Below are 18,525 nucleotides of genomic sequence, written 5' to 3' on the forward strand. Positions count from 1 at the left end.
AGTCATGCATGAACACGCTGCGGCCAGTTTCGGTTTCATTCATGGGTGTTTCCCACCTGCGCCTGCAAAGCTGACAACTGTTTGATTTTGAATCCCTCAAAGAGTGACCACTTGTTTATTCTCTCATTTATTGCTCTCTGGGCACGGTGACAACCGTTTCAGCACAAGCGCTGACTTACACGAACGATGCCACTGTGGTTGCATTTCCTGTTTTGGGGGCTCACAAAAACTAATTTTGTCATGTTGGTAATAAGACGAAGCAAAGTTTGAGATTGGTTTAGTTGGACAAGATGAAATATCATTATAGGTTCTTCTCTTGATTGCCCACTACTAAGGGCTAGGCACCACTTTTATTAACTTCTGTGCATGTGAAGCCCAAGCCTTGCCTCCAGCAAACCTGGGCAAGGCTTGGGCTTCACATGCACAGAAGATGAATTAATGATTAATTGAAAGTAAGCCCGACAACAATAGGCACCAAAAAGAATGCAAGATGATAGATTGCATGAAAACAGACAGTGGCACAGCAGAACAAAATGAACTAGAAAGTGCGTAACATAAAAGAAAACTGGGGAGGGATGAAGCATGCAGTGAAATTACTGCGCATGTAGTCTGAAAACTGCATTGGAATGCAGCTTACCCAAGGTGCTGCTTCTTCCTTACATCTGCTCCACTAACATCATGGGCTACCTGCTTCATTTTCAGTGGACCGGTGGCAAGTTGCGGGATTCAGCCATGTTTTTATGATGGATGGTGACAGGAGACAAACCCTAAGGTACTTCACAGCTAACGCAAAAGACCGTTCCGACTGTCTGGTGACAAATACAGTAAGAGAATGAAGCACGTGTCCATTGCAGAAAGAATCTACCTAGTAAAAATGTGTTTGCATGCAGGCGCACAAACTGGACAAGCATGCTTAGATATCGCTTCTGCAAATAAGGAGAAGGAAACAAATTTGATGACGCCAAAAATGGGTCAGGTGAGGGAGGGGGACGGGGGTTAGGGGAAAGAAAACAATGAGCCCTCGAGCCGCTCTAGGTGGCCGAAAGTCCTTGCGCTTCGGCGACCCCTATGGCCCAGTGTGTGATATGGAGTTGGTCATTCAAACGTGAGCTGCAGCCTCCCATCGCTCCTGTCCCTCAGCCCCTGAAAAGGGGGGATTCAGCTTGTTTGGACAAGTTCCATATGTATGATGAAAAGTGAGCTCGCGAACTCGAGCAGAGAGGACAATGAGGAAAGCGTGATGCTGGTGAATTTTAGAATGTATGAAGGGGGAAATCAAGATGCCCGTTTGGAGACAGTGCCAAACGATTAGCTCAGTCTGGGACAGTGATTTATGGGCTGGTGGGTAGTTCATGCGGGAATTGCGGTAATGTAATCTCATGGTAGGTGAATAGGCACTGTGAAAGGAAAGCAGACCGTCCACTGCCCGGTTGACGAGTGCTCGGGCTTGCTCATGGACGGCTGTATTCCCGGGATGTCCGCAATGCGCGGGAACCCACAAAATGGTAGCATTCATTTTTGTTACAACTATATTGTTTAGTACATATATTATGCAAAGTCAGAGGCAAAGTGCGTGCATGCATATAGCAATACACCTTCCCTGAAAAAAAGGTTCAGGGTTCATCATGTGTAAAAGTGTGTGCATGTATACATACACTATAATAAACGAAATTCAGCAAGCTACTCTATAGGTCCTCACCATTTCTTGCTAAAGATTACTCCCCCCCAGTTACAAAAATCGTGTCGGGCATAGTTGGCAATAGCCATTCTTCCTGAAAATAGGACGCACTACAGTGAAGCATGAAATGAAGAGACACTGCCGTTTCTTATGTAATTCTATAAACTTCAATGTGGTCACCTTAACATAGCCTTTGTCAGTACAATACGGCAAGTGTGAGGGCATTTCTTCAGCTGCCCTTAGGCATGGCTGGCAGTCTTGCCTTGTACTTCAGGAAAATGTTTTCAATGTGTACAAAAGGAACAGATATAAATACATAAAGAAGTCAGAACAGTCAAAAAATGTTTTGTAACATGTGGGAACTATTCTGCAGAAGCTATACGAGGGCCCCGTTTTTCAATACCGACCAGCATTATTACATTGTTTGTCACACCTGTCACCTCGCTGCTACACAGCCCCGCCGCAATGGTCTAGTGGCTAAGGTACTCGGCTGCTGATTCGCAGGTCGCGGGATTGAATTACAGCTGTGGTGGCTGCATTTTCAATGCAGGCGAAAATGCTGTAGGTCCGTGTGCTCAGATTTGGGTGCACGTTAAAGCACCCCGGGTGGTCAAAACTTCCGGAGCCTCCGCTATGGCGTCTCTCATAATCATATGGTGGTTTTGGGATGTTAAACCCCACATATCTATCACTGCTACACAACTGTGACAAAGGTAGTGAAATAATGAAGAAAAAAAATGTTGAGGACTTATTTCTTTGTTTGACACAACATTAATGAAAACAAGTAATGAAAGCAGCACAGCAGTGCTATATACTACCAGGAACTGTTGCAGCTTTATAAAAAAAAAAACTTGTACATCACAGATTCATTTCTCATCACTGCACTCTTACAATAGATCAGAGGAGGTCTGCAATAACTTGCGGTGGAGGGCCAAGGTTGCATGAAGCTGAACTGGTGAGGACCAGATGGCTATGTGCAAGGGGGTTATGGCCGAGAAGAAAAAAGTTCGATGAACAAACAGTAATCCAAGATAAAAACCGTGCTTATTTAAACTGGAGGAGTAATCATTTTTGTTTACTTCTATACAGGCGATATTGGAAGTGATAAAGGGGAAGTTCTGGCATTGTGCCGCAGGTTGCTGGCCTCGCTCTGGATGATCAGATGATACCTTCCTGTTAGTCTTTTTTTAACCCCATTCAAGGAGCACTGACAAGATTCTGAAACATTTTTTATTTGCTTTGTATGCAGTGCCAACGCACTCTACATACTGTAGTCAGTATGACGTATTTTACTTTGATTATAGTTATTTTTGCCGAGCATCTGCAAGCCGGCACCACAGCAATGCACATTATCCCGACAAGTCAACACAGTTTTTAAAGTCCGTGTGCTGCATGAAGCATCATTGTCAGGCTCACTGGACAACTCACTCATCATCGTTTAAGTTCCCCATGAGCAGATGACAGAGCTGCTGCTGGCACGTCGCCAGTTGCAGTCACACTGCTACGAGACACTGCTCAGAGACGTCACACTGCTACGAAACGCCACTGAGAAGCCGCACCCTCAATTGTAAAACCGAAAGTGTAGTTTTTTGGGGTACCAATAACGAAAGTTTATTCAATGCTTTCCCAGCCACCACAATACTAAATTTTCGTTTAGAGTGACAACATGAAAATTTAAAAAATTTCGTATCAGCACTCCTTTGAGGCAAGCTAGTATAACCAATGGCGAGATTTACACGCTTTGTGCATGACATGCTGCTTCCTGCTGCTCCAACATGGTTGCTGTGAGATGATGTCAACATATCATGCTCAGCTTCACAAACAACTTGTTTCAATGTGACCGAGACGCTGATGACATATGCGCAAGAACTTGCAGCACGCTTGACCATAACAAATGTAACTTTTCGGCAATGCTGGTCCTCCAATATGGCAGCTGTAATGTAAGTGCAATCATGCACTTTTAGGAGTGATGTTTTGTTCCTTAGCAGGGTGTGAACTATAATAAATCGAGGCACTAACAAAGTTTTTGAATCGGGACCCCAAAGCCCTTAGCGTGCGCTCACTTTGAGTCAAGTAGGAGCCAAGAGTTCTCTAATAGGGTTTGTGGCACTTTGGACACTCCTCCTATTCATGTTTGTTTGACGCAAAGCTTTTGGGGCAGGCATCGGGGCTCTCGCTAAAATCTAGAAGTAGCGCGCCCAACGTAAAACCCTAACATTGTTTGGGTCTCGCACATTTGCAATGGCCTCAACATAAAGTTTTTTTGGGGGTTCCAAAATGACAGGGTCCGCTACTCAAAAACTCCCTAGTGTGCACTGCAGTGATGCAAGCAACTTTTTAAACTATGGAGCAGAAAAGCACCACTTTGAAGCAGCCATGAGTGTTTTTGTAGCAGCAAAAATGCTAGTCTTGATTAGCTATTGGTGTTTTATATGCAATACAACTCCTAGAATTTAAAGCATCACTGAAGTGTCGTATAAATATTAATATTTATTATCAAAGATGTTTCACAGTCTGCAAACAATGTAAATTGGAAGAATCGAACAATTAGATTGGTCATCGAATGCCCTTGGTATGAGCTCTATATTTACTATACAATCTCGGTCATTTTTACATGTCACTGAAATAGCCTGCATGTAAAATTGAAAATAGCTAAATGATCTGAAAGCTTGATTTGTCAGCTCTTGTTGCATAAGTAAAAGCCAACATAGTTGCATGTTAACATGCAAATTAACATGCTAGGATCATCACATACACATTCTTTTCAGGGCTTGTAAGTTGGTCACACCGTTAAAGTTGCTCAGCTTCATTTTTTCAATGCCATTATGGAGCAGGTTCGGAGCAGTTACAAGGCAAAACCACAATTTTGAGTGGCATTTAGGAGCATTTCCCTTGGAGCAGCACAGGAAAATTTTTCTCGCAGAGTGGAGCCCTCAGTGCACAAGATGGCATGCTTAATCACACACACACACACAAGAGAAGAGACAACACAAACGCCGACTCTCAGTCAAATGAGCGGCACAGAAGTAGACACACAACAGTGCATGTGCACTTATGGTGGCGTCAACTCTCAATACGGCACATGTGATGCTCTACGTAAAAGATAACTGCAAACAATTAGCCATTATGAGGTAACTGCACAATTGATATGTTGAACGACTCCTTTCTTTTCCACCTTAGTGCACTTTCTTTAGTTGATAGATGCAACACCTGTGATGCATTTTTGCCAACTAACCGGTAAGCTTTCTACGAAAAAATCCGCCCGAGCTTTGTTCAAGTTATAGCCTTAAAAAAGTGAAGTCAAAACGTCGGCTCGAGCCCCTGCTTGCGCATTTTCTCATCGCAAGCTCCCATCTTCCCCTTTCTGGCGTTTTTTGATAAGCTTTTCCGTCATTCGTGGTAAGTAGATACTGGTCACAGCTCGGTCTTCGCTCGCCCGGAGTCGTCCAAGCAGTCGGCGTCCCCTTTGCGCAGCACCCGATGGCGGCAGAGATAAGTGGCGAGGGGTTCCTCCTGGCTGCCGAAGTACCACCGCTCGATGTCGGCTTCGTACTGTTCGAGCAAGGCCTCGCACTGGCTCTTGAGCTGCGTCACCTCGGCCGACGGGCTATCCCAAAGCTCGTAGGGGATGCCCAAATCAACCTTGACTCCCTTCGCCACCAGGCCGTGTAGCGTCCTGAACGTGGTGCTCGTCCCCTTGGCGAAGCGCGTGCTGTCCTTACGTTCCTTGTGGATGTTGTACTCGAGCAGCCGGTCGCACACGCCGTCTAGGGACTCTACCAAGCGCAGTTCTGAAACGGCGTACTTCTTGCGCTTACGCTTTCCGTCCAGCGAGTATCCGGTCTCGATGACGTCGTGCGTTTTGCCGGTCTCTCCGAGGCGTGCTTCCAGCTCCACGGCGAGGTACTTACACGCTTCGCACCTGGACGCGTACTTGACGCCATAAAGGGCCTCTTCGACGCTTTCATCGGCTGCTGCTCGAGCGCTCAGAGTAGTAGCGCCAAGGAACACCACCGCGACACACAGCGCGCGCATTGACTGTTTCAGGCACGTGGCACTCTGGTTGTTCTGGTTACAAGCTAGGAGCACTATACAGGAGTCTGTCCTGTCTGCCGGCATCCGGCGATCACATAAACGGGCAACAACAACTGCAACAGCAGACACCCACAAGCCACGGTGGTAGAATATAACAGGTAAGGTAGCCAAACAAGCGCCTTCAGCGCATCGCCGAACTGCTCTAGTTGATTGCGACCGCCGCTAGGTTCGCGAAGGTCTGCGGGCCAAAAAACGCGTATTGCAAACTTGCGTTTTTATTTTTCTGGCTTTGAAAACGTTGTATTTGTGTTTTAATCACAGTGTAAAAATAAGTTAGGTGATAATACTTCACCCGACGCCGTGCCCTGACTGTGTTCGCCGCCTGGGCTGTTTCTGTTTGAAGCAACAGATAACAAATTAGCAATAGCAGTATTACGGCTAGGTGGCGTTAGCCGTCGCCCGATCTAAAAAGTACAACCACATATATCCATCCACTCACTAAGTATTGCGGCTAGGTGGCGTTAGCCGTTACCCGATCCACTGCATGACCTACTACACTCCTGACCTGTTCAGATAGCGGGGTTCCTATGGGAGCGCGTGTCCCCGCTCTCGTTCAATCGCTCGCCGTAGGTGGCGCTACCTATAACCTGTTCGTCTGCTACTTTACGGCTGTTTGGACGGCGCTAGAGTAAGAACGGCTGCATTCCGTGATGAACAGCCGGCATATATGTGACTATTTTTTCACTTAGATGACTGGTCAAGTAAGCTGTTCAGTGTGACGAAAAATTTATTGCACACTGGTGGACAAATGCGAGAATCCGTAGACTTACATAGTGTAGGACAGCATATGTGATGTTGCGTCCATTTAATTGCAAAGAATTTGTGAATGACTTTTGAAATATTTGTTTCAAAATTATTTTTCATTAGTGCATAATAATTACGCAATATGAGTGCTCTGTTGGCCGAAATATGACCACGAACACTCAAGCTGACGTCAGCGAACAGGTGCTGACTAGCGCCACAGTGCTCCTAAGTTACGGCCCTAGCGGCAGAAGGTATGAACTAGAACGTGGGCGCTGGAAGAGGTGCTCTCTGGGCAGGTCAGGAGTGTAGTAGGTCATGATCCACTGGTAGGTGTTCTGTGGTACTGCTAAAGGTGTGCGCCGACTGGTCGGCGCGCCGCCGCCAATAGTTTTCGCCGCGCCGCCGCCGCCGACGCCGACGTTTTTCATCGGCGCAATCGGCGCGCCATTTATGCGCCAGTACTGACTTTTCACAGATTTGTCTTCTTTTTCATCGTGATTTATAGCTTCGTTTCACATTTTATGTAGCCAGTAAAAACCAGGCTTCTTAGTTATCTTCATCCAGCTTCAGAGACCGAGAGTACCACTATGAACAGCGGAACGAGTTCGGTGGCCGCTGCATGAAATGACATATTGAACAAATTGACAAAAAATAAATGTAACAGTTACAGTAAAACATAGAAACTGCCATCTTAGGCTTAGAAGCAATTTATCTGTTTTTTTTTTTTTGTGTCGTAATTAGCTATGATTATGGTGATACGACGTTGAATGTAATGGCCCAGCGTTTTGATGCGTGCGAGTTCGCCATAGCACAATTCGAATATTCATACGGATGGAAAACGGCATCATTATCAGTCCAAGATGGCAGTCTATAATTGTGCCCGAAACAGGGCGTACATAAAGAAGAAATGAAGTGGTAGCAGTGCAGCACGAATGCAGCGCGTTAGATGAAGGGAGGAGGAGGAATAAATGGCGTTAGAGGAAGAACTACACAAAACCCCGAAGGATGAAATCAAAAGGGAGAAGTTTAATGAAGATTAAAAGCGTCGAGGCATAATACATCCTCGAACCTACTCAGGGTATATCAGCACCTGTCCGCGGTGTTAAAGTTGATAATTTTCGAGGATGACCACTTATACGCAGCGTCTGAACATGCTGCAGAAAATATTCACCATCTGTTTTATTTTTTAACTTGTCTGTTTGTACCGACCTTTTAAGACATTGGATACCTGGGATGAAGATGCCAAGGCAGTAAGATGGCAAGAGAGAGAAAGGAAGGCTGGGGGATTAACCAGATCTTGGCATCCGCTTTGCTGCCCAGCACGGGGGGCGGAGAAATAGGGGCAAGGAAGAGGGTGTAGAGAGACAGAAAATAAAATGCATGTGCACTCAGGAGTAAGATGGCAAACTTAACAGAGTATTTATTACATTCTGTACAGACAGGGCGAGAGGTCTCTTGCGAATGAGCTGGGTGGCTCACTATAAAGTGTACGTTTTGACTTAATCAGGGAATGGGTCCAGAATGCGCTGTTGAATCACGAGACACACACACCATTTCTGACGGTGCCGCTCACACTCGCTCAAGTCAAGGTCTTTGATTGAGGCGTGGCCACCACACTGCACCTGTGACACCAAGAAACCATTGTGGTCGTCTCGTCGAACGTCTTATGGTGTCGGAATGCCACCTCACTTCCCGGCTAAGATGGACAGTACACGGCGGACAGCAGGCTGGCAGCCCTTCGGTGACTTGTTTGATGAACAAAGAACGCGGCCCTCCCCCATCGGCCCAGGCGCCGCGCGTAACAACGGCTATCCAGTGGTGAGAAGAGGCGTAATAAGCTTGTCTGAGACCACCAGTTTTAAAAAGAACAAAACAAAATTTTAAAAAACTTGCCAGTAGACAATTTATAAAAGACGGCTGGATTCATCAAAAATGCAGAGACCGACATTTGAGCGACATGTCATATATGACATAGTTCAGCAAACTGGTTTTCATCACGTAACTTGAACGGACCTACTGGCACTGGGAAAGGTTAAGAATGATTGTCGCTGACAGATGTACTTCTGTTGCGAAGGTAATGCTCAGAGTCAACCAAATAAAACTTAACATTATATTCAAGTCTTGATAAAAAAATAAGTCAAGTTAGAAAGCTCCTCAGGTGGCCAAATAATAAATTACTTCACCATACTTTATGAAGAAGTAATTTGCAAATAAATAATGCCACCGCTGTTTAAATGACATTCAATGGCGTGACCGCAATCAACGGTGTGTCGTCGCTATAAAACGGGAAAATTATATGTGGACACGATCGGGCGAATGCGGCGGAGAACGAATATGTCATGTAATAAAAGCGATGTGATGTTGCACATTTTCATCTTTACAACTCCGTGCCCTTTTGCTTGCTCGTGATGTGTTCGAAGGAGCTAGCCAAGTCTTAGGTAGAAGTCAAGCAGAGTAGCCGGGGCTAATAAGAGCAACGTTTATGTTCACTATTTACACACTAAAGGTAGCATCATGGAAGCTTGATGAGAGCTTCTGAGAGCTGGTTCAGAGCGTCTCGGTGCTCGCATTTTAAGCCGTGGTCTTCCTAAAATTCTCTGCAGGAGAAAACAATAGACAGTTTGCAATAATCTGCAAGGCAGCTTTTCTGTAAGGTTAGTTTTCCAACCATAAACTCTCGTTCACAGACGGCTTTTCTCGCTCATTTTGTTTTTGCCATTCACCTTTTTGAGATCTTGTGCTCGCGCGCCTTTGCTGGAATTCTGAGAGGTGACATTTTGTTGTACTCGCGTGCTCGCGTGCACTCGCTAGAATTCGAAAAGGTAAAGGCACAATGAGGGAGAAAAGCAGTCTGTGAACAAGAGTTTTTGGTTAAAAAATAAACCTTTAGGAAAGCCGCCTTGCATATCACTGTAAACGGACAGACTGCATGTCCATTCAGTCAAGGGCAGTCCAAAGAAATTGCCGTCTTCATTTCCGTCCCCCAAATGATGCGGGTAGTGGTTAGAAGAAGGCGCCTAATTTCTGCAGCCCAGCAGGGAGCACGGCGCAGCGAATAAAGATAAAAAAAACGAGAAGGAGAAAGAGAGAGAAAGTCAAACACTGCCTTCTTTTCTACCCAGGAAATAGAAAGGATGCACGTTCAGTTCGTCACACGGCGAGAGAGAAACGCAACGTAGGTCATAATGCAATAATACGCACAACACAGCACAGTGCAATAACGTTGCATCGCACGTGCAGAATAGGGCCTGCAGCGCTAGGCAGGCTAGGGCCTGGGGGAGTGGAAGACTTGAAAGCACCACAGAGTGTGGGAAACATACCTGACAATGAATCCCAACCTCTCGGCTAATTATTCAGCGCGTCTCGTGGCACGTCGAACAAATCAAGCTGCCTCGATTTCCGACAGCTCTTCCTAGGCCGTCAGTCAGCCAGGCGTGTCCAAAGAGTTTTTGACGAGGGGAGCCAACAGCCCTAAAGAATTCGAAGTATGACTTTCGTGTTGTCGCCTCTTTTGGCGCACCTCGAGAGCGTAGACCCCGAACAAACCAGGGTAGGTGAGGTGACTTTCCGCGAACCTTACCTGCTTTCCAAACCAGTTACTGCATGCAAGCTTCCCCTGAATGGATGAATGTGTGGTTGAAGAAAAAGAAAAAGACACTATCTTTCCTTGCTAGACCACGGCTCAGTCCCTTGAAGGGAAAAGGGAGAGTGGAGAAAATAGTTTAGAAGTAGGTAGGAGGAGAAGGTTTGGAAGAACGTGATGGTCATGGCTGCTAGAGCAGAAAGAGAATAGGGGCCCTCGGCAGGGCACTCCGAGTCTTACAACTTGGAAATGTGGAGTTGCAACCATGTACGCAGATACCTATGGTCATTCCCACGAGAGAAAAAAAATCTGGATCACCTTTCTTGGGCTAGAATACAGAAAACTAGCTAAACGAGAAAACTAAAATAAGTAAAGAAATAACCGATAATCTAACCACCAATTGTCACCACAGCTGCGGAAGGAAAGAAGCAAAAACGTAATCCGCGACCTCGGCACCAGCGGCTACACAGAGGCATTTCTTCGTAGAACACTGTGTATAAGAAAAGACACGGGAAACACGACACCAATGGCGCGGCAACGACGCCACGTGTCGACCAAACTTGAGCTCACGGAACAGGGAACGAAGCACAATGGCACTTCGACCAGGAGATAACACTTCGACCCGATATATAAGTGGCCACGCTTTGATCTCCGTTGGTCTAGTAGTTCCAGCAAAGGTAACTATCACCGACTCTGTCAGGATCTTATTTTTGTCAGTGCTACATGAACAGCGAAAAACTGCCACCGCACCTGCAGCAGAAAACATCTCAAGAATTTCGAACGGAGACAGGCTCAAGTCTACCCCACGAACCAAACCATTCACACAGGCCAAGTGAGGAGGAACAAAAGGGCTCACTGGGAGATAGGCAAATGATGTGCATTTTAGCAGATCTGAAACGCAGGCCCGATCTGGGGAACAGCACCAAACTGTCACACCTCGGTGATGAGTTGGAAGTGTTCAATCACCTTCCGTAGCTCCTCCTGAATGCTTTTAGGGTTTTTCATGTGAATAGAAGCCCCATTTGTTGGGACCAGAGCCACCGGAATGCTGCTGAGACTGCTGCGCAGGAAAAGATCAATCGGTAAATTGTCATTAGTGAGGGATGCCGACCAGGCAGAGTTTGCCTGGCCTGGAGACGCCACAGACATCAGTCTGCTGAGCTCAAATCAGCACCGCCCGTAATGGCCGCACACCTCGGAAGGGTGCACCCAGACGCTGAAGACAACTGAACAGGAACTCGAAAAGGCCTGAAGGAACAGAGCGACGACCCAACGTGAACGGCCCGGACAGCTGTGACCCGGGAACCAGGGACCAGGACGACGGAGATCCAAGGGTCTTGCTTGCTCGCTTGAACACCTCCGTAAAAGACAATACTACCGCAGCAAACGAGCACGTCTGGAGACGTGGCCTGGCTCATACGCCATGTTTATTCCATCTCACTTCTTCCTCATCTACTTCTTCTAACTCCTAACCATCACTACCTTCTTACAGTGTGTGTGTGTGTGTGTGTGTGTGTGTGTGTGTGTGTGTGTGTGTGCGTGTGTGTGTGTGCACGCGTGCGTGCGTGTGTGTGTGTGATGCTATAATGCAATGGGCGACATGGCCTGGCTCATACGCCATGTTTATTCCACTCTCATTTCTTCCTTCTCGGCTTCTACTTCTAACTCCTAACTATCGCTACCTTCTTATGTTACAGGATTCCCCCTGCCCGCAGCAGAAGTCATGTCAGACACTTAACAAAACAACAAAAACGGGTGTTAAAGCGAGCAAAAAATGTCAAAATGCACCATAGTTCCATTTCAGAAGGGAGTTGTTTCTTAGCTCGCACAAAAAATCTACAGCAGAGGGAAGCAGTACGGCCATATCTAAGAGAACTCAGGTGGACGAGGCTGGCTGTTACGTCCTGGATGGCATAACCCCGCCCTGCACATCGGCACTGATGATGACACGACTTGAGGTCTTGTGAGGAACGAACAAGGCTTGAAATCTGTGTAGCATTGGATTGACGGATGTCTTTGGCATCGGATCCAGCGCCGTCGGGGCAACAGACCTTTTGTTTATTGTCGGCGTGCGTGAGAGCCAAGGCTGATGGGAGGAAGTATTTTTTTCTGTGTTGTATATGTGGTATCTTCATGCCTTTTTTGTAACTTTCTGTGGCGTTCTCTCGGTTTGTTGGATCGCAGACACGGCCTTGAGGACTGGTTCAGAAAATTTTGTCGACGTTGCTTTCTGCGATGATGGCTTAGGCATTGATTTTGTATTTGCTTCTTTAATTGCTATTGTCTCTTATGACCTTTAAGCCACAAGTGTACTCGTGAGGAGGTTTCACTTGATCGTTGTTCTTGTTCGAGTAGCCGTTGTAGTTCCTGGGGTTCGTGGATTTGCCTTTGTTGAAATTGCTCGTTTTGTTGTGAAAGTTGTTCAGATGGGCATCTCTCAGGAACATGAGTCTGCTTTTATTTGCATGGTGATGTGATCAGTAGATAGTCGGTGGTCGATACTGTACTGCTGGGCTTGTCTTGCGATGAAAGCGTCGTGACAGTCGGATGAGAAAGCTCCCAAGATGGTTGTGAGTCATCATTGATTGTAAATGCTTCTGTCAGTTGACAATGCACCGGCGTTGGTGGATTCGAAATTCCTGCAGTGCTTTGACTCACATGTGAGTTTTCACTTGACGATGACAGCACAACAGACTTGGCTTCAGGTGATTCTGATGGCGTATGTTTTTCTTTTTGCAGCGTGATTAGGCTGAGAATGTCTGTCGAACGACCCTGGTCCGGAACGTCAGGGTATGGGCTGGTATTGTGAGGATTCACCAGCTCGTCACGTGTGAATTCCGTCGCACGTTCGAAACCGTCTGGGCCTTGTGTGTGACACGAAGCATCAAGGGACTAGGGTGGTTCAGTAAAATCTGAAGTGTTGTGGCGCAGTGAACACGTTGAAAATGCCGATTTCATTGCTCTTGAGAAAGCCGGCTTTAGGTTCAGTCTTTTGGCGAAATAGTCTAGATTCCTTTCGGTATACGGAGGCTTTACCTTGTCTGTTGCGACGTGCAAGTTGCCAATCGGTGTTCGAATGCGTGACGTTTTTTCGGAAGAGTCATATGATGGTACAATGGTGGTATATTTCCTCAGAGGTCTCGTTTGGAAAATAGGCTTACTGCGAGAAGACTTCACGTAACTGTGATGGGCGAGTTGAAAAGCCTTCCGCTGCTGAGGTATGGACAGGTCTTCATCGTATTCTTAGAAGCAGATGATCATTTCTTCTTTGATCTTTTTCCAAGACTCATCGTTCTCAAAGATATGTGTGAGGTAAAATTTGAATGCCTCACCAGTCACGTAGTCACTGAAGTTTGTAACCATCTCCCGTTCCGACCATGATGCAGCGGTAGCGTGGAGCTCGAACAGGTCGAACCAGTCCTGTACAGGTCCATCGTCCACTACTCCGGTGTACTTGGGGATGGGAAGGTCAGTCGATGGTTCTGACATGACGCTGGTCGATGCGTAACGCTAGGCGCTCGTACGATAGTTTATGTGTGGTCAGCGTGTCTTGCGGAGAACCTTGTCGATGATGTGCGACTGATGAAGGGGCTGGCAGGTCTCCATCCTGCCGACTCGTGTGATGCAATGATGAATTGGCGACGTGGCCTGGCTCATACGCCATGTTTATTCCACTCTCACTTTTTCCTTCTCGGCTTCTACTTTTAACTCCTAACCATCACTACGTTCTTACGTTATATACACACACAGTTAAAATATATATATTGACGCAAGGTGAACGCAGTATTCAAACTACGCGCGCTAGTTCACGCGCCCCCCCAAGAGATCAGCGGCTTTATGATCAAACAAGAAAAGGCCGTGACGGCGCGCGCTTCCTCAGCACGGGATTTTGATGAAGAAGAAGAGGACCACGACTCGAGGGTTTTTCTCTCTCGGAGATTGATCCCTTTTTGCTGATCGCCTGTTACAGTCGCCGCTACTTTTCGGGCACAAGTTCGCCCCAATAAACAGTTATTCGTACACCATTTGGATTGTACGTAACAATTCTGGTGGAAGTGCTGGGTAATGATCCCAAACCCAGTTGGACTTCGAGGAAGCAGCCCGGAACCACGAGCAGTCCAACCAACTGAGCTCACGCCAGTTCATCAGCGCTCCAGCCGTCGTCTACGTGGTGAGCCGCCAGAATTTCCCCTGCCACTAGAGCCCAGAGTGTCTCCAGCTGCCTCCGGTGAGAGTACCGAAATGTCGTCTCCAACCGCTGCCGCACACGCCGTTTCGTCTCCAGTCGCTGCCACGCACGTCGTTGTCGATGAGCCACGGACGCCGGACCCTTTTCATGGCGATCCTCATGAAGACGCCGAGGATTGGCTGGAGGGTTTTGAGCGCGTCGCCAACTGCAACGGATGGCCCGAAGAACGGAAGCTCCGCCGAGTTTATTTCGCATTGCAGGACAGCGCACGAACGTGGTTTGAAAACCATGAAGGTACCATTCGATCGTGGGATGATTTCGACGGGAGCTACTAGCCACATACCCGAGTACAGACCGCAAGGAAAGAGCTGAAGCTGCCTTGCAGGCAAGAAACCAGCGCAACAATGAAAGCGTCGCAATGTATGTGGAAGACATGTGCCGGTTATTCCGCCGGTCTGATCAAAATATGAGCGAGGACAAGAAACTTCGGCACCTGATGCGTGGGGTGAAGCAGGAGATTTTTGCCGGTTTGCTCCGATGTCCCCCACGGAACGTCGCTGAATTTTGCACCGAGGCGACAGCGGTTGAAAAGACTCTGCAACAGCGTGCGAGGCACTACAATCGAGATGTTAACGTCGCATCCGTAGACGCGATGTCAGCAGTCTTCGGGAATGGCATCGACGTATTACGAGAGCTCATTCGATCGGTGGTTCGAGAAGAGCTCCAGAAGCTAAACGGCAACCCCTCAATGGTCTCGTCTTTAGGGGAAGTTGTTCGGGAGGAGGTGAGACAGGCAGTCCGGGAGCAGCAGCCACAAGCCCAGCCTGTTCAAGCGTCAGTTCCGATGCAGCCCGCAGTCTCGTACGCCGAGGTACTGAGAAACACCCCTGTACCTCATTTCGTCGCCCCTGGACCTCCTTTCGCCGCCCCTGGACCTTATTTCGCCGCAGCAAGCACGCATCTGCCGAAACCTCGATTTACGCCGTCCCCAGCCGAGACTAGGATCCGGAAAGCTGATATATGGCGCACTCCTGATCGAATTCCGCTTTGTTATCACTGCGGCGAAGCTGGCCATCTTTACCGGATGTGTGCATATCGCCGAGCTGGACTTCGGGGTTTTCCCGTAAACGCTGCCTGTCCACGGAATGGGGAGCGACCTTTTGAAATCGAGGAGTACTTGTCAACGCGTCAAGGGGCTCACTCCTCGCAGCAGCATCAGTCTCGGTCGACAGCGCCACTGAGGTATCGGTCACCAAGTCCGCGCCCATCTTCAAACTCTCCGAGGCGACTTCTCCAAAGCCCGCTTCGGGAAAACTAGAATCGGCGACCTGGGGAGGTAAGGCCGCTGCCGACGCAAGAAAACAACCTCCAGTGCCGATTTCAAAATGTGATGACGGACACGAGACTACGTGCGGAAATGGTAACGTCGCTTCTGATTTGTCGGTAATTATAGACGGCTACGAAACGAATGCTTTAGTAGACACAGGCGCAGACTATTCCGTCATGAGCAGGGGACTTGCCAGAACGCTGAAAAAAGTGCTGACCCCTTGGATAGGACCACAAGTGCGAACCGCCGGGGGACACCTTATCGATCCGGCAGGCATGTGTACCTCTAGAGTTGGGATACGCGGCTTCACCTACGTCGCCAGCTTCATTGTCCTGTCGGAGTGTTCAAGAGATGTAATTATCGGAATGGACTTTTTGCAGGCCAATGGCGCAGTGATAAACTTGCAGGAAACGTGCGTCTCGTTCTCGACGAAACACGCCATCGCGACTTTCGAGAGTGAAAAACGATTCGATGCGCTCCAGATTGCAGGTGATGATGTAACAGTACCTGCAAGATCCATCATCGTTGTCACCGTAAAAAGCAATGTGTACAACGACTATGAAGGAATGGCAGAAAGCAATACTGGGCTATTACTCGAGAAAGGGATCTGTGCAGCAAGAGGTATTGTACGACTGCGTGATGGGTGTACGAGTGTCTTCCTGACAAATTTCCGAAATGAGGTGCAGCACCTTGCGAAGGGAACTGTGGTTGGTCACTTGCATGATTACGTTCCGATTACGGATTTGAATTCTTCCGAGACTGCACCACTGCACCCTGACGGTATAGATTCCATACTCGCATCTATCCACATCGAAGCAGCCCTATCACCGAACCAGAAACAAAAAATCGAGAGCCTTATACGGGAGTACGCCTCATGTTTTTCCACGTCATCGAAAGTGCAAAGAACATCTATCATCAAACACCGCATCATAGTCGATCAATCTGTTAGACCTATTTGCCAGCACCCGTACCGAGTGTCACCAAAAGAGAGAGAAGTCATCAGAGGCCAAGTTGAAGAAATGCTCAGGGACGACGTAATTCAACCGTCGGCCAGCCCATGGGCCTCACCTGTAGTACTGGTAAAGAAAAAGGACCAGACCTTGCGCTTCTGCGTTGACTACCGAAAATTGAACGTCGTCACAAAGCGGGATGTCTATCCCCTTCCAAGGATCGATGACACGCTTGACAGACTACGAGACGCAAAATTCTTTTCCTCTCTAAACCTCAAGAGCGGATACTGGCAGATAGAGGTGGACGAACGAGATCGCGAGAAAACTGCTTTCGTGACCCCAGATGGGTTATACGAGTTCAAGGTACTCCCATTTGGCCTGTGTTCCGCACCCGCCACATTTTAGCGGATGATGGATACTGTGCTGTCCGGGTTAAAATGGCAGTCCTGCCTTGTTTATCTCGATGACGTCGTGATCTTTTCGGCCACCTTCGATCAGCATGTGGAACGACTACGAACTGTGCTCGAAGCAATTAGTTCAGCAGGGCTGACGATAAAACCCCAAAAGTGCCATTTTGGTTTTCATGAACTGCTTTTCCTCGGTCATGTGGTTAGCTCTGAAGGCATTCGACCTGACCCCGAAAAGACAGCAGCTGTAGAAAAGTTTCCTAGACCAACAGATAAAAGGGCTGTGAGACGATTCTTAGGACTTTGTGCCTATTACAGAAGATTCGTTAAAGATTTTTCGAAGATTGCGGAGCCACTAACCCGACTGACGAAAGAAGACATGCCTTTCACCTGGACAAGCGAGCAAGAAGAGGCGTTCAATGAGCTACGACAGCGACTCCTACACCACCCTGTCCTGGCACATTTCCACGAAGAAGCCGAAACAGAGATTCACACGGACGCAAGCAATTTGGGACTAGGCGCCGTCCTTGTGCAGCTGCAAAACGGAGAGGAAAGAGTGGTCGCATATGCTAGTCGCACTCTTTCGAGAGCTGAAATAAATTTTTTCGGCGACGGAAAAAGAATGTCTGGCGGTAATATGGGCCATACAGAAATTCCGACTGTACTTATATGGTAGACCATTTCGAGCAGTGAGTGACCATCACTCGTTGTGCTGGCTCGCAGGCCTAAAGGACCCTTTTGGGCGACTTGCTAGATGGAGCCTCAGGTTGCAAGAATACGACATAACAGTCGTATACAAGTCGGGTCGCAAGCACAGCGATGCTGATTGCCTATCACGCGCACCAATGGAATCTGCACCTGGGGAAGATGGAGACGACTTTCCGTTTCTTGGGGCCGTGAGCACCGCAGACATGACTGAATATCAGCGATCTGACGCGGAGTTGCTTAAACTGATCAAGCATCTGGAAGGGCAACCCGTGCGTGTTCCTCGAGTTTTCGTCCGGGGATTGTCCTCGTACCTCATGAGAAACAACGTTTTATACAAAAGAAACTTCGAGCACAGCAAGGAGAAATTCCTACTCGTCGTTCCTTCGGCCTTGCGACCCGAAATCCTGGAAGCCTGCCACGATGACCCAGCAGCAGGACACCTCGGAGTGAGTAGAACATTGGCTCGCATCTGCACAAAATACTACTGGCCAAAGTTACTGGATGCTGTACAGCATTATGTGAGGACATGCAGAGATTGCCAGAGACGCAAAACGCCTCCATTGAAACCTGCAGGATTTCTCCAACCAATTGAACCACCTGAGTCTCCGTTCGAACAAGTAGGAATGGATCTACTTGGTCCATTTCCCACGTCATCAATGGGCAACCGATGGATAGTAGTGGCGACAGACTACTTAACTTAACCCGGTATGCCGAGACAGCCTCTCTCACCAAGGGCACGGCTATAGAAGTAGCTGAATTTTTCGTCACTAACATTGTACTACGGCATGGTGCCCCAAAGGTGGTTATCACGGATCGAGGAACTGCATTCACAGCCAATCTGACG

The 18,525-nt window shown here is 47.8% G+C and overlaps 2 protein-coding genes across 2 annotated transcripts in view; both read right to left on the reverse strand.

The window, feature by feature from the left end:
• Window positions 1-18,525, reverse strand: part of LOC119181044 (GTP-binding protein 2) — a 108,137-nt gene that overhangs the window by 15,271 nt on the left and 74,341 nt on the right. The window lies entirely within an intron of this gene.
• CNPYb (FGF signaling regulator protein canopy b) lies at window positions 2,890-6,006 on the reverse strand. The gene has a single exon (XM_037432221.2). The coding sequence runs from the start codon at window positions 5,795-5,797 to the stop codon at window positions 5,093-5,095; it is 705 nt and encodes a 234-aa protein (XP_037288118.2). The 5' UTR covers window positions 5,798-6,006; the 3' UTR covers window positions 2,890-5,092.

This window comes from Rhipicephalus microplus, chromosome 10 (assembly GCF_043290135.1).
Source record: "Rhipicephalus microplus isolate Deutch F79 chromosome 10, USDA_Rmic, whole genome shotgun sequence".
Lineage (NCBI taxonomy): Eukaryota > Metazoa > Arthropoda > Arachnida > Ixodida > Ixodidae > Rhipicephalus > Rhipicephalus microplus.